The 25417-nt window shown below is 47.1% G+C and overlaps 1 protein-coding gene across 50 annotated transcripts in view; it reads left to right on the top strand.

The window, feature by feature from the left end:
* Positions 1-25417, top strand: part of LOC144480519 (CUGBP Elav-like family member 4) — a 786252-nt gene that overhangs the window by 522144 nt on the left and 238691 nt on the right. For 26 of the 50 annotated variants that reach the window (XM_078200058.1, XM_078200078.1, XM_078200061.1 and 23 more), the window contains exon 3: positions 14453-14504. In XM_078200058.1, the coding sequence (XP_078056184.1) occupies positions 14453-14504 (52 nt within the window). The remainder of the gene's footprint in view (positions 1-14452; positions 14505-25417) is intronic. The other 24 variants (XM_078200032.1, XM_078200031.1, XM_078200034.1 and 21 more) reach the window with 1 other exon arrangement.

The raw sequence follows: 25417 nt of genomic DNA on the forward strand, positions 1-25417 counted from the left end.
CATTCATAGGGTACATAAGGGAGAAGGAAAGGAAAGGGTGCAGAATGTAGTGTTGCAGCCATAGCTAGGGTGTAGAGAAAGATCAGCTTAATGTATGGTAGGTCCATTCAACAGTCTGATGGCAGCAGGGAGGAAGCTGTTCTTGAGTCGGTTAGTACATGATCTCAGACTTTAGTATCTTTTTCCCAATGGAAGAAGGTGGAAGAGAGAGTATCCGGGGTGCGTAGGGTCCTTAATTATGCTGGCTGCTTTTTCGGGGCAATGGGAAGTGTAGACGGAGTCAATGGATGGGAGGCTGGTTTGCGTGATGGACTGGGCTACGTTCACAATCGTTTGTGGTTTCTTGAGGTCTTGGTCGGAGCAGGAGCCACGCCAAACTGTGATACATCTGGAAAGGATGCTTTCTATGGTGCATCTGCAAAAATTGGTGAGAGTTTAAAGTTTAAAGTTTATTTATTAGTGTCACAAGTAGGCTTAGATCAACACTGCAATGAAGTTACTGTGAAAATCCCCTAGTCGCCACACACTGGTGCCAGTTCTAGGACACTGAGGGAGAATTTAGTACGGCCAATGCACCTAACCAGCACGTCTTTCGCACTGTGGGAAGAAACTGGAGCACCCGGAGGAAACCCACGCAGACACGGGGAGAACGTGCAGGCTCCGCACAGACAGTGACCCAAGTCGGGAATCGAACCTGGGTCCCCGTCGCTGTAAGGCAGCAATGCTAACCACTGTGCCAATGTGCTGCCCAAATCGTAGCGGACATGCCATAAATCCTCAGCCTCCTGGGAAAGTAGAGGCGTTAGTGGGCTTTCTTCACTATAGCGCCGGCTGTAGCAGTCCACCAGAGCAGTCATGATCTTGTTGAATGGTGGAGGAGACTCGATGGGCTGAATGGCCTGCGTCTTGCGGGACAGCAGAAAGCCCCAGCAGGATTCCGATGTCCAATTTGATTCACATCTCTCTCGCAGGAAATTGGATTCAGGGTCTCAAAGCAGGGAATCTATTGTGCTGTTATATCCCTTCAGCGGCAGCCACTGTAAATATAACGTGACTTTTTTATTTACTGAATGTGTCACTAATACCACATCACGTAAAGTGGCAGAACGTCAATACTGTCCCAACCTTTGTTTTTTATTATATTGACAAGTTGTCTAATTTAAGCACCTTAGAATGCTATCTGCTACATTCAATTGGAATGCTAATTGTCCAATGAATAATTGGACATTTCGAGAGATGTTCACTCGTTGCTCTGTGTAAACGCTGGACTCTTTTTTTGCTTTCTCACGCCTGGTGAGATTGGAAGAGCATTCTGAAAAAATAGATTTAAATTGACATTCGGAGGAGCTTCTCTCCTGCTTCAGAACATGAAGCAATCACGGGAGATCTCCCCCCAAAACCCAACTCTCGACAGTCCACCCCTCCCTCCCACCCCCTTCCAATAAATGTCTGAAACACAGAGTTATAATCCAGGCCAGTGTCCCAGCAGACACGGTGGCACAGTGGTTAATACGGCTGCCTCACAGCGTCAGGGACCTGGGTTCGCTTCCCGGCAGTGCTGGATTTAGGCATAAACTAAACAAGCTACAGCTAAGGGCCTCACAAAATTTCAGAAGGTTTACAACGAAGAGAACATTTAAGAGCGGATACCAGAAAAGAAAAAGAAAGCACCAGTTTGAAGAGCAACTCAAAAAATTACCAAAATCTATGAGAGAGATCAAGCCACCCAAATGATAAATATGTAATCAGTAAATGCATTCATTTGAAAATAATTTGTATTTTTCACTTTAAATACCTTGCTATTAAATAATTAAAAGGCATAATTATGTTTTCAATTTTTTTGTGGGGACCCAAGGTCCTGTTTTGGTACGCACCTTTGTGAGACCTTTTGGTGTAACTTTTTAACAAGGGGCCTCCAAGCTTTATATAGCTTAGGGCCTCAGCAAGTCTAAATCCGGCACTGATTCCCGGCCTCGGGTCACTGTCTGTGTGGAGTTTGCATGTTCTCCCCGTGTCTGCGTGGGTTTCCTCCGGGTGCTCCGGTTTCCTCCCACAGTCCAAAGATTTGCAAGTTAGGTTGATTGGCCATGATAAATTGCCCCATAGTGTCAGGGGGATTAGCAGGATAAATATATGGGGTTACAGGGGCGGGGCCTGGGTGGGATTTTTGTCGGTGCAGGTGCGATGGGCCAAATGGCCTCATTCTGCACTGGAGGGATCCTGTGCTTCTATGTGCAGGGTGTGTGGATTGGCCATGCTAAATTGACCCTTAGTGTCCCAAGATGTGCAGGTTTGGTGGATTGGCCATGCTAAATTGTCCCATAGCGTCCCAAGATGTGCAGGGTGGGTGGATTTGCCATGCTAAATTGCCCCATCGTGTCCCAAGATGTGCAGGTTTGGTGGATTGGCCATGCTAAATTGCCCCATGGTGTCCCAAGATGTGCAGGTTAGGTGGATTGGCCATGCTAAATTGACCCTTAGTGTCCCAAGATGTGCAGGTTACATGGATTGGCCATGCTAAATTGTCCATTATTGTCCCATGATGTGCAGGTCACGTGAATTGACCATGCTAAATTGCCCCTTAGTGTCCCAAGATGTGTAGGTTGGGTGGATTGGTCATGCTAAATTGTCCATTAGTATTCAAAGATGTGTAGGTTGAGTGGATTAGCCATGGTAAATGTATAGGATTACGGGGATAGGATTGGGGTGGAGCTGGGTAAGATGCTCTTTCAGAGAGTTGGTACAGACTCAATGGATCGAATGACCTCCTTCAGCACTGTCTGGACTCTGTGGATTATCGCATTTCTGTTTTTGGGATCTTACTGTGCAGCACACCTGCCAAGCATTTCCCACATTACAACATATTTCAAAGCCATTCCTTTTGCACAAAGTGCGGGTACTTTCAATCTTTCAGAAATGTGTGATTTAAAAAATCACTGCGATGTTATTTAAAATTACCCCGAGGAGGTATGTGTCCATTGTTGATTGTGATTCTGACTCTGTGCTTGTCAGTGTAACGGACAAGTCACATTTCGGCTCAATCGCAGTGACCCAAGCTCAGGAACACCAATGTCCGATGATCCAAGGAAAGACAATTCTGATTTTCTGATGACAACATGGTCCAACCATTCGGCAGGCAACAGGTAGACTAATGTGGTCAACATTCAGTTGCAGGCTCGATGGGATTTTCCGGCCTTGCTCAGGCGAGATTGTCAAATCCCACCCAAGACCAACAGAGATTCCCATTCTGGAATCCTCACCCACTCCCATGGTAGAGTCTCGGATGAATCCCAAAACTAAGTAGAATTCTCACCTCCACTGACAGAATCCGTTCACCGTCACAACTGACTCTCAGGGAATGAGTTGAGGGCTGACATTTTTTTTCTGACAAATAGCCAGAAGTCTATACCATTGCTGTTCTAAAGTCATGAGGTGCCGGCGTTGGACTGGGGTTGGCACAGTAAGAAGTCTCACAACACCAGGTTAAAGTCCAACAGGTTTATTTGGAATCACGAGCTTGCGGAGCGCTGCTCCTTCATCAGGTGAGCGACTGTTGGACTTTAACCCGGATGTTGTGAGACTTCTTACTGGGTCTAAAGTCTGGCTCTGTCTCTGGAATGTTACCTTTGACATAGTGCCAGATTTTCCTGCTCGGGTGAGCGAGCAAACTCGGCAACCTTAGAATCCCTACAATGCAGAAGGAGGCCATTCGGTCCATCAATCTCACACCATCTCTCCAACAGAGTATCTTATCCAGGTCCATCCCCCCCAGCACTCATCACACCCAACTCCCTTTTATTTATTTATTTATTTATTAGTCACAAGTAGGCTTACATTAACACTGCAATGAAATGTGGAAGTTAAAATGTTCAAATTAAAAATGTCATGCTTTTTCTGAACAGCAGTGGAAAATGTTTATCAGTTAACTGACCTTCAAAAGGAGTCTGCTATTTCTTCACAGGCCCCCATAACATTTTCCTTTTTTGACCTTCACCGGAGGGTGAGCAAGACCAGATTTTTCCACAACAAATACCAAAGGCGAGATATGGGGATATGCTATGCAAATGAAGGATTCGCAGAAATCAATTTTTTATCCAATGAGAAAGGGATTTAATCGGTGGATATGTATGTCAATGAAAGATGTGAAAAATTGCTTGTTCCTGATTTTCTGTAATTGACTATAACTCTAATAAATAAACTTTGAGCTTAAAATCCATGTGACACAGCAGTGCAGCGCTGAGGGAATGCTTGATGATTGATTTGATTTGATTTGTTATTGTCACATGTATTGGGATACAATGAAAAGGGTTATTTTTTGCACGCTATCCAGACAAAGCATACCGTTCATAGAGTTAATAAGGGTAAAGGTAAAGAGAGGGTCCCCAAGTATTAATCAGCCCATTACTTTTAAACACTTCCCTCTCATTCTAGATTCTTCCAGAAGGGTCTATTGACCAGTTAATCCATTTCTGTTGAAGTCATTCGACAGATTATTGGCCAGGAGACCAGGAATTTCCCTCCTCTATTTTGAAACGATGTCCACCTGCGAGGGCGGGCAATATCTTGATTGGCCATCACATTCGCCACAGCTTGGTATGACTCCTGCTCCGACCAAGACCGCAAGAAACTACAAAGGGTCGTGAACGTAGCCCAATCCATCACTCAAACTAGCCTCCCATCCATTAACTCATTCTGCACTCCCCGCTTCCTCGGAAAAGCAGCCAGCATAATTAAGGACCCCATGCACCCCGGACATTCTCTCTTCCACCTTCTTCCATGGGGAGAAAGATACAAAAGTCTGAGCTCATGTACCAACTGACTCAAGAACAGCTTCTTCCCTGCTGCCATCAGACTTTTGAATGGACCTACCTTAGACTAAGCTGATCTTTCTCTACAGCCTAGCTATGACTATGACACTACATTCTGCACCCTCTCTTTACCTTTATCCTTATTAGCTCTATGAACGGTATGCTTTGTCTGGATAGTGTGCAAAAAATAACCCTTTTCATTGTATCCCAATACATGTGACAATAACAAATCAAAAAGAAATCAATCATCAAGCTTTCCCTCAGCGCTGCACTGCTGTGTCACATGGATTTTAAGCTCAAAGTTTATTTATTAGAGTCACAAGTAGGCTTACATTAACACCGCAATGAAGTTACTGTGAAAATCCCCTAGTCGCTCCGACACCTGTTCGGGTACACTGAGGGAGAATTTAGCACGGCCAATCCACCCAACCAGCACGTCTTTCGGACTGTGGGAGGAAACCGGAGCACCCAGAGGAAACCCACACAGACATGGGGAGAACGTGCAGACTCCGTACAGACAAGCGGGGAATCGAACCTGGGTCCCTGGCGCTGAGAGGCAGCAATGCTAACCACTGGGCCACTGTGCCGCCTATTTAGGTTTCTAGAGAGGGCTGTGACTGAGAGGAGCCTTGAGCCATGGCTGACAACACATGAAGCATCCCTGGTGCTAGCTAAAGTTAAAGCAAAGTTAAAGTTTATTTATTAGCCACAAGTAAGGCTTACATTAACACTGCAATGAAGTTACTGTGAAATTCCCCTAGTCGTCATAGTCCGGCACCTGTTCGGGTCAACGCACCTAACCAGCACGTCTTTCAGAATGTGGGAGGAAACCAGAGGAATCCCACACAGACTTGGGGAGAAAGTGCAAACTCCACACAGACAGTGACCCAAGCCAGGAATTGAACCCGGGTCCCTGGCGCTGTGAGGCAGCAGTGCTAACCACTGTGCCACCGTGTCACCCCATGCTGCAGCAATAGTCCTCCTGACCTCAAAAGCGACACACGTCACTCCCAGCATGATATTTATCTTTTAACAAGCTGCATTATATCAAAAATCAGTCAGCCAACCAATTGTGTTCAAGCATCCTTGTCAAGCATAAATCAACATGTGTTGAACTCACAGTTCACGGGACAAACTATACATTATTCAGCCTGTTGAAATCCATCCCAACTGAGGGCAGTTTCTATAGGCGGGCTAGATGCTACAAGATTTACACCAATCAAGCTTTCGCAACTTAGTGGTAAACCCAGTATCCAACAGATACAGATGCCACAGCGCAGTTATGGGCGCCACGGATGCACAGTGGTTAGCAGTGCTACCTCACAGTGCCAGGGACCTGGGTTCGATTCCCAGCTTGGGTCACCGTCTATGCGGAGTCTCCCCGCGTCAGCGTGGGTTTCCTCCGGGTGCTCTGGTTTCCTCCCACAGTCTGAAAGACGTGCCGGTTAGGGTGCATTGGCCGTGCTAAATTCTCCCTCAGTGTACCCGAACAGGCGCCGGAGTGTGGCGACTAGGGGAATTTCACAGCAACTTCATTGGAGTGTTAATGTAAGCCTACTTGTGACACTAATAAATAAACATTAAACTTTAAATTCTCCCTCAGTGTACCCGAACAGGCGCCAGAGTGTGGCGACGAGGGGGTTTGCACAGTAACTTCATTGCACTGTTAATGTACGCCTGTGCACTGAGGGAGCATTTTAGAATGGCCAATGAACCTAACCAGTAAGAATTTCGGACTGTGGGAGGAAACCGGAGCACCCGGAGGAAACCCATGCAGACACGGGGAGAACGTGCAAACTCCGCACAGACAGCGACCCAAGCCGGGAATTGAACCCAGGTCCCTGGCGCTGTGAGGCGGCAGTGCTAACCACTCTGCCACCCGTGCCAGAAAATCCCGCCCACAGTTAACGCTTACAAGTCCAATCAACGTGACTTCTTCAGAGCAGCGGTGGCGCTCGAGTGGCGGGCGCAGCTGCTTCCTAAGCAGCCGGCGTGGGTTCGATTCCCGGTGTCGCAGCCTGTGACCTTTGAGCCACTCAAATCAGAAACTCCAAGCGTGAAACTAAGGTTGATGGGCAGAGATTTAAATCTCTCGTTCTGCGCCTCTTTAAGCTCTACCTACCCGCCTGAGATTGCTGCTCTGTGGCTTGTGTTGTTAATGAGTGTTGTCAGACGGAGAGCAGTATGACGCGGTGATGTCATCGAACACCGTTTTCACACATTTGCCATGTTGTGAAGATGTTGTTATAACAGTTAGATGCCCAGACTGTTTAGCATCTGTTGTGGATTTTCAGTAGTATATGCTAATGAGCCACTCACAACTCGAGCAGCGAAGCCAGAGGAGGAATATTAATGCACTTGGCTCTCTCCAGGTCTCCATAGAGACGTCCCATCGACTGGACGCCAGCACCATAACGACAAATATGACAGTTAAAGGGCCGCAGTGTTTGTCTGATTTGTTCCCCCATCCCCTTTACATTTGGCCAACAATTAATGCAGCAAGGCTATTCACAGTGTGGGACAGTGTGAAGTTATGTACTCTGGTAAGAAGAATAGAGGTGCAGGCTATTTTCTAAATGGGAAAAGGCTTCGTTCACCTCAAGCGCAAAGGACTTGGGAGTCCTGGTTCAGGATTCTCTTAAGGTTAACATGCAGTTGCAGTTAGGAAGGCAAATTCAATGTCAGCATTCATTTCTAGAGGGCTCGAATACAAGAGCAGGGATAGAATCCCATCTATCATCGAATCCCCACAGTGCAGAAGGAGGCCATTCGGCCCATTGAGTCTGCACCGACCACAATCCCACCCAGGCCCTATCCCCATACAGTTACCCTAGCTAGTTCCACCCGACACTAAGGGTTAATGCATCATGGCCAATCCACCTAACCCGCACATCTTTGGACTGTGGGAGGAAACCGGAGCACCCGGGGGAAACCCATGGGGAGAATGTGCAGACTCTGCACAGAGAGTGGCCTGAGCCGGGAATGGAACCGGGCTCCCTGGCACTGTGAGGCAGCAGTGCTAACCACTGTGCCACCGTGCCGCCCCAATCCAATGAGTGCATTCATTTCTGGAGGGTTAGAATACAAGAGCAGGGATGTACTGCTGAGGCTGTATGAGGCCCTGGTCAGACCCCATTTGGAATATTGTGAGCAGTTTTGGGCCCCATACCTAAGGAAGGATGTGTTGGCCTTTGAGGGGCTCAGGGGGAGGTTCACAAGAATGACCCCAGGAACAAAAGGTTTGTCATATGAAGAGCGGTTGAGTAGTCTGGGCCTATACTCAATGGATGAGGGGGGAATCTAATTGAAACTTACAGGATACTGTGAGGCCTGGATGGAGTGGACGTGGAGAGGATGTTTCCACTAGTGGGAGAAACTAGAACTCGAGGGCACAACCTCAGAGTGAAGGGACGCTCCTTTAAAACTGAGATGAGGAGGAATTTCTCCAACCGGAGGGTGGTGAATCTGTGGAACTCATTGCCACAGAGGGCTGTGGAGGCCAAGTCAGTGAGTGTATTTAAGACAGAGATAGATAGGTTCTTGATCAATAAGGGAATCAAGGGTTATGGGGAGAAGGCAGGAGAATGGGGATGAGAAGCATATCAACCATGACTGAATGGCAGAGCAGACTCGATGGGCCAAATGGTCTACTTCCGCTTCTATATCTTATGGTCTTATGGTCTACATCAAGGTGCATGATTGCATCTCACACACGTTACCTTGAAGTGCCTGACTTCCTAAAGCTAGCCCATCATTCTAGAATTGATTGAGGAAAAGTCTCATTGCTTCCCAAAGCTGAGCGACATAAATAATGTACAGGAATCAGGATATTTTCTTTGGCTGGAAGAAGAATCAGGCTCCCAAGCCTGGCATTAAAGAACATAGAATCATAGAACTCCTACAGTGCGGAAGGAGACCATTCGGCCCATCAGGTCTGCACTGACTCTCCGACAAAGCATCTTACCCAGGCCCTATCCCCGTAACCCCATACATTTAACACGGCCAATCCACCACACCTGTTCATCTTTTGGACCATGGGAGGAAACCGGAGCACCCGGAGGAAACCCACACCGACACAGGGAGAACGTGAAAACTCCACACAGACACCCAAGGCTGGAATTGAACCCGGGCTCCTGGCGCTGTGAGGCAGCAGTGCTAACTACTGTGTCACAGTGCCGCTGAGAAAACTCGTAATACCAGTTATCAAGAAAAGCTTCGAAAAATGGTTTCAAGTTCAATGTTTTGTAATATCTTTAAATGATTGTAATTTTTACTTGAATTTATGCCAATTATCAGCCTTATACTGGAGTATTCCTTTTGAGGAAATATCCTTCACTCTTATACCCTGTGCAATGTCACAATGGACCGGAAGACCCTACTGACATGAAGGACTGGAAAATTCAGGCCTTTGAGTGGGATTCTGAGTTAGGTTCCAATCTAACACTTCTGGGCAGCACAGTGGTTAGCACTGCTGCTTCACAGTGCCAGGGACCTGGGTTCGATTCCCGGCTTGGGTCACTGTCTGTGTGGAGTTTGCACGTCCTCCACGTGTCTGCGTGGGTTTCCTCCGAGTGCTCCGGTTTCCTCCCACAATCCGAAAGACATGCTGATTAGGGTGCATTGACCATGCTGAATTCTCCCTCAGTGTACCCGAACAGGTGCCGGAGTGTGGCGCCTCGGGGATTTTCACAGTAACTTCATTGCAGTGTTAATGTAAGCCTACTTGTGACACTAATAAATAAACTAAAATTCTGATGCCATTACCGAATTGACCAAATTTATTTTCTCAACTGATGTCCCACAAGAACAATTTGCAGTTAGACAATTGTTAATATAGTAAAACATACAGTAAAACACTGTGCCACCGTGTGGCGGCACGGTGGCACAGTGGTTAGCACTGCTGCCTCACAGCGCCAGGGACCCGGGTTCGATTCCCGGCTTGGGTCACTGTCTATGTGGAGTTTGCACATTCTCCCCGTGTCCACGTGGGTTTCCTCCGGGTGCTCTGGTTTCCTCCCACGGTCCAAAGACGTGTGGGTTAGGTTGATTGGCCGTGCTAAATTGACCCTACTGTCAGGTTAGCAGGGTAAATAAGTAGGGTTATGGGGATTGTGGTCGGTGCAGACCTGATGGGCCGAATGGCCTCCTTCTGCACTGTAGGGATTCTATCTCGAGGAGCCGTATCAAGCACAATTTGAATATAGCTGTCTCAGGCCAGCATTTGTTGCCCATCTCTAGTTGCCCTTGAAACTGAGTGGCTTGTTAGGCCATTCCAGAGGGCAGTTGAGAATCAACCACATTGCTGTGGCTCTGGAGTCACATGTCGGCCAGACCAGGGAAGGACGGCTGATTTCCTTCCCTAAAGGACATTAGTGAACCAGATGGGCTTTTCCGACAATCGACAATAGTTTCGTGGTCATCAGTAGATTCTTAATTCCAGATATTTTTTTACTGAATTCAGATTACACCACCTGCTGTGGCGGGGTTCGAACCCAGGTCCCCAGAACAATAGCTGAGTTTCTGGATTAACAGTCTCGCGATAATAACCATGAAGTATTATCTGAAGTTTCTGGATATCAAGATAGTGTAGTAACATGGCCCTTTAAGGGGGGTTGTTTCCCAAGGGTCACGTGACCAACGAGGGATCATTCCAGCAGGAAGCTGAGCCAATGCCACGTGCCGAGGAGGCACTCCTAGTTGGGGCCAGGAAGTCGAGCAGAGCAATCACTTTTGTAATCTAGTCTGACCTTGTTGTATATATTAAAATATATATAGATATATTTCTTCTCTTGGCAATAAAGACTTTTATTGTTAAAGCTACATCGAGTCGCCCACGATCCATTCCAGATGGATAACCTAAATCTTTGTCAACGAGGCTTTGTCAAGGAGTAAACTAAAAGAGGAGAGAGAGGGAATTCCAAATTTTAGGCCTTTGGCAACACTGAAATCCTGGCCAACTGTCCTGGGGACCCGGGTTCGAATCCCGCCACGGCAGATGGTGGAATTTGAATTCAGTTAAAAAATATCTGGAATTAAGAATCTACTGATGACCATGAAACCATTGTCGGTTGTCATACAAACCCATAGGCAGCACGGTGGCACAGTGGTTAGCATTATTGCCTCACAGCGCCAGGGACCCAGGTTCAATTCCAACCTCAGTTGACCATCTGTGCGGAGTTTGCACATTCTCCCCCGTGTCTGCGTGGATTTCCTCCAGGTGCTCCGGTTTCCTCCCACAGTCCAAAGACGTGCGGGTTAGGTTGATTGGCCGTGCTAAATTGACCCTAGTGTCAGGTTAGTAGGGTAAATAAATAGGGTTATGGGGATTGTGGTCGGTGCAGACTCGATGGGCCGAATGGCCTCCTTCTGCACTGTAGGGATTCTATCTTGAGGAGCCATATCAAGCACAATTTGAATATAACTGTCTCAGGCGATTTTGTTTTTTATATTTAGTTGTGGGACATGGGCGTCGCTGGTTGGCCAGCATTTGTTGCCCATCCCTAGTTGCCCTTGAAACTGAGTGGCTCGCTAGGCCATTCCAGAGGGCAGTTGAGAGTCAACCACATTGCTGTGGCTCTGGAGTCACATGTAGGCCAGACCAGGTAAGGACGGCTGATTTCCTTCGCTAAAGGTCATTCGTGAACCAGATGGGTTTTATCGACAATGGTTTCATGGTCATCAGTAGATTCTTAATTCCAAATATTTTTTTACTGAATTCAGATTACACCACCTGCTGTGGCGGGGTTCGAACCCAGGTCCCCAGAACAATAGCTGAGTTTCTGGATTAATAGTCTAGCGATAATAACCATGAAGTATTATCTGAAGTTTCTGGATATCAAGATAGTGTAGTAACATGGCCCTTTAAGGGGGGTTGTTTCCCACGGGTCACGTGACCAACGAGGGATCATTCCAGCAGGAAGCTGAGCCAATGCCACGTGCCGAGGAGGCACTCCTAGTTGGGGCCAGGAAGTCGAGCAGAGCAATCACTTTTGTAATCTAGTCTGACCTTGTTGTATATATTAAAATATATATAGATATATTTCTTCTCTTGGCAATAAAGACTTTTATTGTTAAAGCTACATCGAGTCGCCCACGATCCATTCCAGATGGATAACCTAAATCTTTGTCAACGAGGCTTTGTCAAGGAGTAAACTAAAAGAGGAGAGAGAGGGAATTCCAAATTTTAGGCCTTTGGCAACACTGAAATCCTGGCCAACTGTCCTGGGGACCCGGGTTCGAATCCCGCCACGGCAGATGGTGGAATTTGAATTCAGTTAAAAAATATCTGGAATTAAGAATCTACTGATGACCATGAAACCATTGTCGGTTGTCATAAAAACCCATAGGCAGCACGGTGGCACAGTGGTTAGCATTATTGCCTCACAGCGCCAGGGACCCAGGTTCAATTCCAACCTCAGTTGACCATCTGTGCGGAGTTTGCACATTCTCCCCCGTGTCCACGTGGGTTTCCTCCGGGTGCTCCGGTTTCCTCCCAGACTCCAAAGGTTGGGTGAATTGGCCATGCTAAATTGGTGGGCAGGGTCATGGCATTTGGAGAGTAGGTGCAGAAAAGATGGGTTGAATGGCCTTCGTCTGCGTTTTAAGCATACTGTGAATCTGTGATTTGTTTAGCGGGTAATTAACGATCAGCACGCGAATGCAGCAGACTGAGGGAATCTCCTCTGTTGGAAACACTTTGTACACCTCGGTACATGTTGGGTGAACAGTCCACTTGTGAGGACTTAGTTTACACTGTAGGCAAATCTCAGTCTGGATTAATTTCTGAATGAATTATTTATTTTCAAGAATGAGGAGGGTCGAATGAACGCAGACCATTAGAGAAGAAGATTAATTTTGAAATAAAGAATTTACGACGGATTAAGCTATTACATTTGGGCATTGTGAATTGGTAAAGGGGGAGGTGGGGATGTCTATTATCCAGATATTTAAAAAAATTAATTCCCTCAAAGAAAAATAGACTTTTAATTGTGGAAACCCAGCAATGAAATAAATCATTCAAACACGAAGAAAATTACTTAGCAGAAAAAAAAAAGTAATTGCTCCAATTCTTGCCCATGCTGGGTGGCACTGTGGTTAGCACTGGTGCCTCACAGCGCCAGGGACCCGGTATCTATTCCCAGCTCAGGTCACTCTGCGGAGTCCACACGTTTTTCCCCCGGGTGCTCCGGTTTCCTCCCACAGTCCAAAAGACGTGCTGGTTAGGTGCAATGGCCGTGCTAAATTTCCCCTCAGTGTACCCGGAGCGCGGCAACTAGAGGATTTTCACAGTAACTCCATTGCAGTGTAAATGTAAGCCTACTTGTAACTAATAAATGAACTTTATGCTTGCCAGATTTTTTCAAACCGTCAAACAATCTCGCACTAATTTGGGCTGCATGGTGGCACAGTGGTTAGCACTGCTGCTTCACAGTAAGCGTTAAGCGTTCTCCAAGGTGGCCTTCACGACACACGACAGCGCACAGTCGCTGAGCAGATTACAAACTGCCGCCTCACAGTGCCAGGGACCCGGGTTCAATTCCCAGCCTCGGGTCACTGTCTGTGTGGAGTTTGCATGTTCTCCCCATGTCTGCGTGATTTTCCTCCGGGTGTTCCGATTTCCTCCCTCAGTCCAAAGGTGTGTGGGCTAAGTTGATTGGCCATGCTCAATTGCCCCTGAGTCTTAATACCTCAGCTTGGTATGGCTCCTGCTCTCTACAAGACCGCAAGAAATTACAAAGGGTTGTGAACGTAGCTCAGTCCATCACGCAGACCAGCCTCCCACCCATTGACACTGTCTACACTTCCCGCCGCCTCTGAAAAGCAGCCAGCATAATTAAGGACCCCACACACCCCGGACAAACTCTCTTCCACCTTCTTCCATCGGGAAAAAGATTTTGAAGGACCTACCTTATATTAAGTTGATCTTTCTCTACACCCTAGCTGTGACTGTAACACTACATTCTGCACCCTCTCCTATCCTTCTCCCTGTGAACTCTATGAATGGTATGTTATGTCTGTATAGTGCACAAGAAACAATACTTCGCACTGTATACCAATACATGTGACAATACAGAACGGTGGCACAGTGGTTAGCACTGCTGCCTCATAGCATCAAGGATCCGGATTCAATTCCAGTCCCGGGTGACTGTGTGGAGTCTGCATGTGCAGGGTGGGTGGATTGGCCATGCTAAATCCCCCCTTAGTGCCAGGGAGATTGGTAGGGTAAATACCTGGAGTTATGGGGATAGGGCCTGGGTAGGATTGAAGTCGGTGCAGGCTTGATGGGCCGAAGGGCCTCCTCGTGCACTGTAGGATTCTATGATTACAGGGATAGGGCCAGGGTGGGATTGTGGTCGGTGCAGGCTCAATGGGCAGAATGGCCTCCTTCTGCACTGTAGGGATTCTATGATTTTAATGATAAATGAAAATCAAATCCACTCTGGGTGTATCGCTATCAGCCATGAATGCTTTGCTAATGTTTCCAACTCTGGGTGGGAAGGTTATGTGCTCAAATTTGCTGTTGCATTGTGAGTTGTCGAGGAGACAGAGGTATTCTGTCGTTTTTGCTTTAGCTCTTCTGCTGAAACATATTTCTCTCCGGGATGCCTAACCGTCCTCTCTTTCTTGCTTCTTTTTTTTTGCAGATGAACCGCCCAATTCAGGTGAAGCCTGCAGACAGCGAAGGTCGAGGAGGTAGTTATCAAATCCAAAATTAGACTTGCACCTTTTTTTTAATAATGGGCCTCCGTCAGCCCAAGCAGCCTGACCCTGACAAGTCACCACATTGTGTTGTGTGCAGCGAGCTAGCCAAGAGAGTTAATCGATAATCATGGGCTTGCATTCACTGAGAAATAGCAAAGTGTGCCAAGTGCAATTTAATTTGCCCACTTAATGTCCCTTCTCTCAATTGGCAGATACACAAATGTGTCGCTTTACTGACAGTCGGGAGTGCTGTTTACAAATAATCCTTTCTTTTCCCTCTCCACCCCCACTCCCCCACCACCCCCCTCACCCCCCCCACCACCCCAACCATGTTGGCAAATGTCAGAATGTGAAAGCAATTGCTGTCAGCATCAAGGCTGACAAACCTTAAGGTGTTAGTCTCGGCCTCTGTGCCTGGCTTGTTGGGGGTTCTGGTTAACCGCTTGTGGGCATTTTGTTACCTCTGCTGGTTGGTGATGTCAAGCACTGTTCCCTGTCAAATGGCGAGTGTGACTATCTTCTCCTCCCATAGAGTGGCAGAAATCAAGGGAGCTGGGAACGACACGCGTTGAGCCAGTGTGAAACTAAGGGTTTAGTCTAGAGCAGCTCTGGTTTAAGGGGAATTTACTCCAAATGCCATGCTTTAAGAATGGCTAGACCCCCTTTGTATAACTCACACCTGGTGTCGTCATCCGCCTTATTGGTAAATTATTGCACTAATCGTGGTCAATGTTCCTTTTTGTTCATGCACTTCATTCATCAACTAATACATTTCCCTATTTGTGATAGACCTGTAACTGTATAGACTTCACCCGAGTGTTTTGTTTGATGTTGATCGCAGACGTGTTGGAGTTTGACAAAAGAGAATCTGTGGTTGTCCCACTGAGATTTTTACAGTTCAGGTTGAATTTAGCAGGAAGATTTTACACTCGGGCCATCCCGCATTGCTGAAAGCTTAGAACTCAAAACAACATTTTGTTTCTTGATGTTTATTCCCCTCCGTTTTTAAAAACAATTTGTGATTCCTGTGTCTGCCTGGGAAGGAAGTGAAGATCAAAGTTCAAAGAACAAAGAAAACTACAGCACAGGAACCAGGCCCTTCAGCCCTTCAATCGCCGATCATGATGCCCGACCTAAACTAAAAACAAACTTCTGCCCTAACTCCGACCATATCCCTCTATTCCCTCCCTATTCACGTATCCATCCAGATGCCTCTTAAATGTTGCTCATGTACCTGCTTCCATCACCTCCTCTGGCAGGGTCCCCACCACTCTCGGTGTGAAAAATGTCCCCTGCACACCTCCCTTAAATTTTCCCCCTCTCACCTTGAACCTGTGACCCCTTGTAATTGGCGGCACAGTGGGTTAGCACTGCCGCCTCACAGCGCCAGGGACCCGGGATCGATTCCCAGCTTGGGTCACTGTCTGTGCGGAGTTGGCACCTTCTTCCCATGTCAGCGTGGATTTCCTCCGGGTGCTCCGGTTTCCTCCCGCAGTCCGAAAGACGTGCTGGTTAGGGTGCATTGGCCGTGCTAAATTCTCCCTCAATGTACCCGAACAGGCGCTGGAGTGTGGTGACTAGGGGACTTTCACAGTAACTTCATTGCAATGTTGATGTAAGCCTACTTGTGACATTAATGGTAATAAGTCTTCGGAGGCAAAAATCCCTCCATCAGAATCCCTTTATTTCCAATTCAACAGCAGTACACAGAGTGCTATCAGTCAACAGTCTACCCTCGGGAGTGCCAGAGGAACTGACACTCCCAGTTAAATACAAGGAAAAGACTCCCTGATTGGGCCATCAATTGACTCCTTAATCAGGGAGTTCATATTCCAATAGGCCAACCTCAATGGCCTCACTGAAGTCATTGCACTAATAAATAAACTTAAACTTAAAGATTGACACTTCCATCTTGGGAAAATAAGATAACATCAATTGATGTTTGCTTACCCAGAATGCAATTAAGTTTCTTTTTAGCATTCCAACTGCACCAGTTCGTTCAACCTCAGCACAGGGTCAAAGTGAATGGCTCAACTGAGATGAATGCATTAGCGGCCAAGTTATTTGTTGAATGTTGTTATCAAACCAATTTCACCATGATTGTGCTATCAACATCCAGGTTTTTTTTCTCTCATCTCACCTGCTTGCTGTCTCTCAATGACTATCGGTTCAGCTTGGGGTCTTCTTCCAAATGGTGGAACCCAGTGGCACGTCCCTCAACCCTCAACGCCACCTCTGTGCCATCGGACCAGTCATGCACAAGGCGAACTACTTGCCAACTAAATAGGAAAATGGAAGCCACGAACTCTGCCACTCTGCCCTCCTGACTCCACTCCCCTCTTCAACACTCACTATATCAAATCTCTTGAGCCCTTCAATCATAGAATCATAGAATCCCTACAGCGCTGAATGAGGCCATTCAGCCCATCGAGTTTGCATCAACTACAATCCCTCTCAGGCCCTAGTCCTGCAACCCCACACATTTACCTCCATTAATCCCCTGACACCAAGGGCCAATTTAGCATGGCCAATAAACCTAACCCGCACCATCATCCCAGCCCATGTTTCGCACTGCTGCCTCACAGCGCCAGGGACCTGGGTTTGGTTCCCAGCTTGGGTCACTGTGTGGGGTTTGCACATTCTCCCCGTGTCAGCGAGTGTTTCCTCCAGGTGCTCTGGTTTCCTCCCACACTCCAAAGATGTGCATTGGCCATGCTAGATTGCCCCTTCGTGTTAGGGAGACTAGTTAGTGCAAATGCATGGGGTTATGGGGATAGGACCTGGATGGGATTGTGGTCGGTGCAAACTTGAGGGGCCAAATGGCCTCCTTTTGCACTGTAGGATTCTATGTCTCTATCTTTGGAGTGTGGGAGGAAACCAGAGCAGCCAGAGGAAACCCACACAGACACAGGGAGAACATGGAAACTCCACACAGATAGTGACCCGAGGCTGGAATTGAACCCGGGTCCCTGGCGCTGTGCGGCAGCAATGCTACTTGCCGTCAGGAATGTTGATTAGACTGGAATGCAGAGCAGACTGTCTCCAGTTACTCTGTTGATAGAAGCTGGGACTGTTCCCTGCAGACCAAAGAAGGTAAAGTCAGATTTGACGAGTGTATGGCACAGGTCCCTGGCGCTGTGAGGCAGCAGTGCTAACCACTGCGCCACCGTGCTATCCTGTTTGACCCAGAGCTGGGACTCAAAGCCCGAGTCCTATCCATGCACCAAAACCATTTCTTTCCAAATCAATAAGAGTATTGCCCATTTCTGGCTCTATCTTAGTCTGAGCACAACTCAGAAAAATGTTTCCATTCTTTCATCCCATTAACATCTAATTTCTCCAATGATGGACGCTTCTCATAGAGTCATAGAGGTTTACAGCATGGAAACAGGCCCTTCAGCCCAACTTGTCCATGCCTCCCTTTTTTTTAAAACCCCTAAGCTAGTCCCAATGGTCCGCATTTGGCCCATATCCCTCTATACCCATCTTACCCATGTAACTGTCCAAACGCTTTTTAAAAGACAAAGTTGTACCCACCTCTACTACTACCTGTGGCAGCTTGTTTCAGACACTGACCACCCTTGTGTGAAAAAATTGCCCCTCTGGGCCCTTTTGTATCTCTCCCCTCTCACCTTAAATCTATGTCCTCTAGTTTTAGACTCCCCTACCTTTGGGAAAAGATATTGACTATCTAGCTGATCTATGCCCCTCATTATTTTATAGACCTCTATAAGATCACCCCTCAGCCTCCTACACTCCAGGGAAAAAAATCCCAGTCTATCCAGCCTCTCCTTATAACTCAAACCATCAAGTCCCGGTAGCATCCTAGTAAATCTTTTCTGCACTCTTTCTAGTTTAATAATATCCTTTCTATAATAGGGTGACCAGAACTGTACACAGTATTCCAAGTGTGGTCTTACCAATGTCTTGCACAACTTCAACAAGACGTCCCAACTCCTGTATTCAATGTATTCTTCTCTTTAGAAACTGTAAATATGTCAACACGTAGACACCTAAATCATGTTTGTTGCCTCACCTATATTATTGTTGGTTCCCATCTGCCAACATATTGAAGTTAAACCCTTGATGGCACCCAATCTCCACAACTTCCTTCAATTCAGCCTAATTTCATAGAATCCCTACAGTGCGGAAGGAGGCCATTCGGCCCATCGAGCCTGCACCGACAACAATCCCACCCAGTCCCTATCCCCAGAACCCCAGATATTTATTCTGCTAGTCCCCCTGACATTAAGTGGCAATTTAGCATTAATAATCTACCTAACCTACACATCTTTGGACACTAAGGAGCACTTTAGCATGGCCAATCCCCCTAACCTGCGCGTCTTTGGAGTGTGGGAGGAAACCGGAGCACCCGGAGGAAACCCATGCAGACATGGGGAGAACATACAAACTCCACGCAGTCACCCAAGGTTGGAATCGAACCCGGGTCCCTGGCGCTTTAAGTCAGCAGTGTCAACCACTGGGCTGCCCTAATGTTTTTAATTTTTAAAAAGTTTATTTATTAGTCACAAGTTGGCTTACATTCACACTGCAATGAAGTTACTGTGAAAATCCCCCAGTGGCCACACTCCGGCGCCTGTTCGGGTACACTGAGGGAGAATTTAGCACGGCCAATGCACCTAACCTACACATCTTGGTACTGTGGGAGGAAACTGGAGCACCCGGAGGAAACCCATGCAGACAGGGGCAGAACGTGCAAACTCCACACAAACCTAAGCCAGGAATCGAACCCGGATCCCTGACCCTGTGAGGCAGCAGTGCTAACCACTGTGCCACCATGCCACCCCAAATCAAATCAGCCCTAACTTGCCCCTTAATGTATTGTAGCATCCTTTGACCTGCTGACCTTAGCCGACCCCCCTTCCCTCCCCATCTTGCTAAAACCGGACGTTAAATCCTCTTCGATTCTCTCTCTGCCTCTTCAAACCTTCGTGAAGTCCATTGCTTTGACCAGGTTTTTGGGTATCTTCTACTTCTTCACCCTCGTCCTTCCCCTATTGCCATTTATTCACTCTCGCTCCATCCCAAGCACACCATGGGACATTTTCTGTGCTGAAGACATCGTGTACAAGCAAGAGCTTGCTGGTGCTTGCTGAAGATGCCATCGTTATCCCAGCTAATTGTCCGACAATGTATGTCAATTCCCTTGATGATGTCTTCTGCTCTTCAGCTACCTGTGACGATGTCATTAGTGTATAAGTGAATCCTTCATCCGCGAGTAAACATATTGAAAAAGTCAGCAAAAATGAAGAATGTGAACAATTATTCAGTCACCATGCCAACGAGTTTAATATTGTGATGAGGTTTATGTTTGCTTTTCTGAATTTTTAGGAGGGGATTCTCTTCATAGAAAATTGTCTTCAGAGTAATTTGTTACTTGCGGAGGGAGAAGAACTGGAGAGTTCATTGTTTCTCTTGCAATAGCACAACGGGGGCAATGCCATGTGACGCTGACATTGCGTGGGCAAGCAAAACACAAAGACCTCGTATGAGCAAAAACTGACCATTCGCTTTGAATTGTGTACTCTTAACTCCTTCAAAAAAGTCATCTCACTGCTACTCTCCCAAGTTCAAATTTAGCTCGCAAACATTTAGGTTTCTTCATGAAGGTTTAATCATTTCAGTTAATGTTTTAACCCGATTCTAGCCAGCACATACTCTTCGGTGTCTAATCCAACCATTTGGGTGCCAGAGTGCAACATTCAGTCTCTCCAACACATGCTATCATTCACTTACACCATGGCTGCTGTACCTGAGTTCCAGTTGACTATATTCCTCGGTACCCTAGTCTAACAAAAATCTATTGATAGTCGTCTTGTCAATTCCAATTGTCCTCGCCTTTTGGGAGCGAGGAACCTGTCTTTCCATATGAAGGAGATGAACCATCAGGATTATAAAGCTGACTCACTTTCGAGACTACTTTTGTAAGACTTCCTTATTGTGTGTAACACTTAACATTCTTCTTCCTCGAACCACAGTCATTATGGTGACAGTTATTGATTGACAAGAGGCTTTGCACGAATCATGTCGGTTGATGCATAATGATACATTGCCGCGCAACAGTAGCAAGCACCAATGTTGGGATGTGTGATACTGTGAAAATCATAGCTTGTACACCATATAGACCACTCAGTGACTTTAACTCCTGTCTATCAATGATGTCGTATGGATGCGGATCTGATGACATTGTATTAACCATGAGTAGCCATTTTATACATGGTCAATGTTTGCCTTAGATTTCAGGTTACTAATTATCTAAAATTTCAGAAAGGGAGTTTCCCCACCCCCCTTATTATTGTTATGCAAATGAAAAGCTGTTACGTGAAACAGTGTAGCGGGAGTTGTCATAAATTGGGCAAATCTCGCCACCGCTTAAAAGATGGTATAAGGCCAGGTGAAATGGGAGAGCCTGAGGACAGATATTCTTCAGGGCATAGACCAGAACCGCTCCTGCCCTGCTTCTTGCTTGCTCTCGCCCTCTCTCTCACCCTCTCTCTCTCTCTCTCGCCCTATTTCTCTCTTGCTCTCTCTCTTGCTCCCTCACACTCGCCCTCTCTCTCCCTCGCTCTCTCTCTCTCACCCTCCCACTCTCGCATTCTTCCTCTCACACTCTCCGTCGTGCCCTCTCTTTTCCGCCCTCTCTCTCTCTGTCTTCCCCCCTCACGCTCTCTCGCCCTCTCATGATGCATCTGTAAAAATTGGTGAGAGTCATAGCGGGCATTTTGAATTTCTTTAGCCTCCTTAGAAAGTAGGTGGGCTTTCTTAACTATAGCGTCGGTGTGGAGGGACCAGGACAGGTTGTTGGTGATCTGGACACCTAGAAACTTGAAGCTCTCGACCATCTCCACTTCATCCTCATTGATAGAGACAAGGGCATGTCCTCCATTACACTTCCTGAAGTTGATGACAATCTCCTTAGTTTTACTGACATTGAGGTTAATGATGTTATGGAAATATCAGACATTGTCAGTAAACCTTTGCTCGATGATATTCGAGGACAGTAGGACTGCAAACTCTTGAGTAACGGTAATATTTCTTCAACAAAGAGAAGACTCGCGGACAAACAGCTCATGAAGAAGCCACACTCTCAGGAAAGACATGAATGGCAACGTATGTTCCTCGTAGAATGTAATAATGTGAGATGCTCACTCTGGCTCACCTTCTCAAAAATTACTCATCGGATATTTCCTGCTTTTGAGTTTACCCCTTAAAAATGCAATGTGGTCTCTCCTCCTGTTTTCTGTCTTCTGTTAACGATACCCCAATCAAACTGTGCCTGTTTGAAAGGCCAAGTCTCCAGCTCAGTCCCTTCCCACACAGCCCTGCGGCTAATCAATTAGAAATGTGTGAGAAAGGATCGGAGTTGTACTTCTTCCGCATTTCCTCTCGCCGTTGTGGCTGGTTCCCACGAAGACACGGTTAATTGTTGGCAACCCTGGAATAGGAGAACTGTAGCTGTAGAACTTGCATCCCAGGGCCCCGACAGGGAACAGAGAAGGAGATTTGCTCACTGTGTTCGGCTGATGTACTTTTATTCGTGTCACAAGTAGGCTTACATTAACACTACAATGAAGTTACTGTGAAAATCCCCTAGTCGCCACACTCCGGCGCCTGTTCGGGTACACTGAGAGAGAATTTAGCACGGCCAATGCACCTAACTAGCACATGAAGATTAACCAACAGAATGAAATAAAAGTGCCGTAGAACGTTTTGAAGTTTATTTATTAGTGTCACAAATAGGCTGACATTAAAACTACAATGAAGTTACTGTGAAAATCCCCTAGTCGCCACACTCCGGCGCCTGTTCGGATACACTGAGAGAGAATTTAGCACGGCCAATGCACCTAACCAGCACATCTTTTGGACTGTGGGAGGAAACCGGAGCACCCGGTGGAATCCCACGCAGACACGGGGAGAATGTGCAGACTCCGTACAGCCAGTGACCCAATCTGGGAATTGAACCCGGGTTCCAGGCGCTGTGAGGCAGCAGTGCCAACCACTGTGCCACCGTGCCGCCCTACTTGCCGTCAGGGATGTAGATTAGACTGGAATGCAGGGCAGACTGTCTCCAGTTACTCTGTTGATAGAAGCTGGGACTGTTCCCTGCAGACCAAAGAAGGTAAAGTCAGATTTGACGAGCGTATGGCACAGGTCCCTGGTGCTGTGAGGCAGCAGTGCTAACCACTGTGCCACCATGCTGTCCTGTTCGGCCCAGGTTCTATTCATGCACCAAAACCATTTATTTCCAAATCAATAATAGTATTGCCCATTTCTGGCTCTATCTTAGTCTGAGCACAACTTAGACACACAAATGTTTCCATTCTTTCATCCCATTAACATTTAATTTCTCCAATGCTGGACGCTTCTCTTGTATAAACTCTAAATATGCCAACACGTAAGCATCTCCATTATGTTTGTTGCCTCACCTATATCGTTGTTGGTTTCCATCCACCAACACATTGAAGTTAAAGCCTTGATGGCACCCAATCTCCACAACCTCCTGCAATTTAGCCTAATTTCATAGACTCCCTACAGTGCAGAAGAAGGCCATTCGGCCCATCGAGCCTGCACCGACAACAATCCCACCTAGGACCTATCCCCAGAACCCTGTGTATTTACCCTGCTAGTCATCCTGACACTAAGTGGCAACTTAGCATGGCCAATGCACCTGACCAGCACGTCTTTCCTACAGTGCGGAAGGAGGCCATTCAGCCCACCGAGTCTGCCCCGCCCACAATCCCACCCAGACCTTATCCCCATAACCCCATGCGTTTACCCTAGCTAGTCCCCCTGACACTAAGGGGCAATTTAGCAAGGCCAATTCACCTAACCTGCACGTCTTTGGACTGTGGGAGGAAACCGGAGCACCCGGAAGAAACCCAAGCAGACACGGGGAGGACGTGCAGACTCCGCACAGACAGTGAACCAAGTCGGGAATCCAACCCAAGTCCCTGGCGCTGCGAGGCAGCAGTGCTAACCACTGTGCCGACAGGCATTATATCAATTCAGGTTTTTCTCTCTCTCTTTGTAGTTCAAAGTATAATTTTGCTTCCTGCGGCAGAATCAAAATCTGCCAAAAAAAGAAGGCATTCTGAAAATGCGCTGTTGCCCATTGAGTGGCATGCGCGGTTTGCCATGCGGACGAGGGTGCGATGGTGCCAAGCGGTGACAGGGACGGTTTGGGATCAGAAGGCAGGGATCAATCCCCTTAACCTCGAGCTACACCAGAGAATCCTATTTCTGCAGCGACATTGCAGGAATCGATGGTTATCTTGGACAGACAATGTCCGAATGGGACAGCTCAGGATACAAGCCAGGACGTTCAGAGAGATCAAGTGGATGTGTGACTCAAACTTCAGTGAATGAGCTCTTTAATCATACAATCCAGGGTAAAAGAGCTGTCAAAAAAAGAAAATGGAATGAAATAACTAAAAAAAAACAGTAGAATAAGCACCGATTTTCCTGGGGCATTCTGCCCTCTCGTTGACCTGATTGGCTACCTGTCATGCCCACTGGGATTTAGTGCCATTTGAAGTACTTCTTTTTCAAGGTTGGCATTGCCTGCCTGGATACAATTGGGGAAGGGCAACTCCCCAGACAAAGCATTCTGTCCATAGAGTACATAGGAGAGAAGGAAAGGAGAGAGTGCAGCTTGTAGTGTTAGAATCATAGCTAGGGTTTGATTTGATTTGATTTATTATTGTCACATGTTTTGACATACAGTGAAAAATATTCTTTCTTGCGCGTTATACAGACAAAGCATACCGTTCATAGAGAAGGAAACAAGAGAGTGCAGAGTGTAATGTTACAGTCATAGCCAGTCATAGCTAGGGTGTGGAGAAAGATCAACCTAATGCGAGGTAGGTCCATTCAAAGGTCTGACAGCAGCAGGGAAGAAGCTGTTCTTGAGTCGGTTGGTACGTGACCTCAGACTTTTGTATCTTTTTCCCGATGGAAGAAGTTGGAAGAGAGAATGTCCGGGGTGCGTGGGGTCCTTAATTATGCTGGCTGCTTTGCCGAGGCAGCGGGAAGTGTAGACAGAGTCAATGGATGGGAGGCTGGTTTGTGTGATGGATTGGGCTACATTCATGACCTTTTGTAGTTCCTTGCGGTCTTGGGCAGAGCAGGAACCATACCAAGCTGTGATACAACCAGAAAGAATGCTTGGTGTGGAGAAATGGTGTAGAGAAAGAGCAACTTAATGTATGGTGGGTCCATTCAAATGTCTGATGGCAGCAGCGAAGAAGCTGTTTTTGAGTCGGTTGGTACATGTCCTCAGATTTTTGTATCTTTTTCCCGACGGAAGAAGGTGGAAGAGAGAATGTCCGGGGTGCGTGGGGTCCTTAATTATGCTGGCTGCTTTTCCAAGGCAGTGGGAAGTGTAGACAGAGTCAATGGATGGGAGGCTGGTCTGCGTGATGGATTGGACTACGTTCACAACCCTTTCACAGAATCATCGAATCCCTACAGTGCAGAAGGAGGCCATTCGGCCCATCGAGTCTACACTGACCACAATCCCACCCAGGCATTATCCCCGTGGCACCCATGCATTTACCCTGCTAGTCCTCTTTGACACTAAGGGACAATTTAGCACGGCCAATCCACCTAATCTGCACATCTTTGGACCATGAGAGGAAACCAACGCAGACATGGGGAGAATGTGCAGACTCCGCACAGAAAGTGACCCAAGCCAGGAATCGAACCCGGGTCCCTGGAGCTGTGAGGCAGCAGTGCTAACCACTGTACCACCGTGCCGCCCTTTGTAGTTTCTTGCGATCTTGGTCGGAGCCATACCAAGCTGTGACACATCCGGAAAGGGTGCATGTGTAAAAAACGGGTGAGAGCCGTAGCTGACATGCCAAATTTCCTTAGTCTCCTGAGAAAGC

The sequence above is a fragment of the Mustelus asterias genome, chromosome 29 (genome assembly GCF_964213995.1).
Source record: "Mustelus asterias chromosome 29, sMusAst1.hap1.1, whole genome shotgun sequence".
In the NCBI taxonomy this organism is placed as follows: domain Eukaryota; kingdom Metazoa; phylum Chordata; class Chondrichthyes; order Carcharhiniformes; family Triakidae; genus Mustelus; species Mustelus asterias.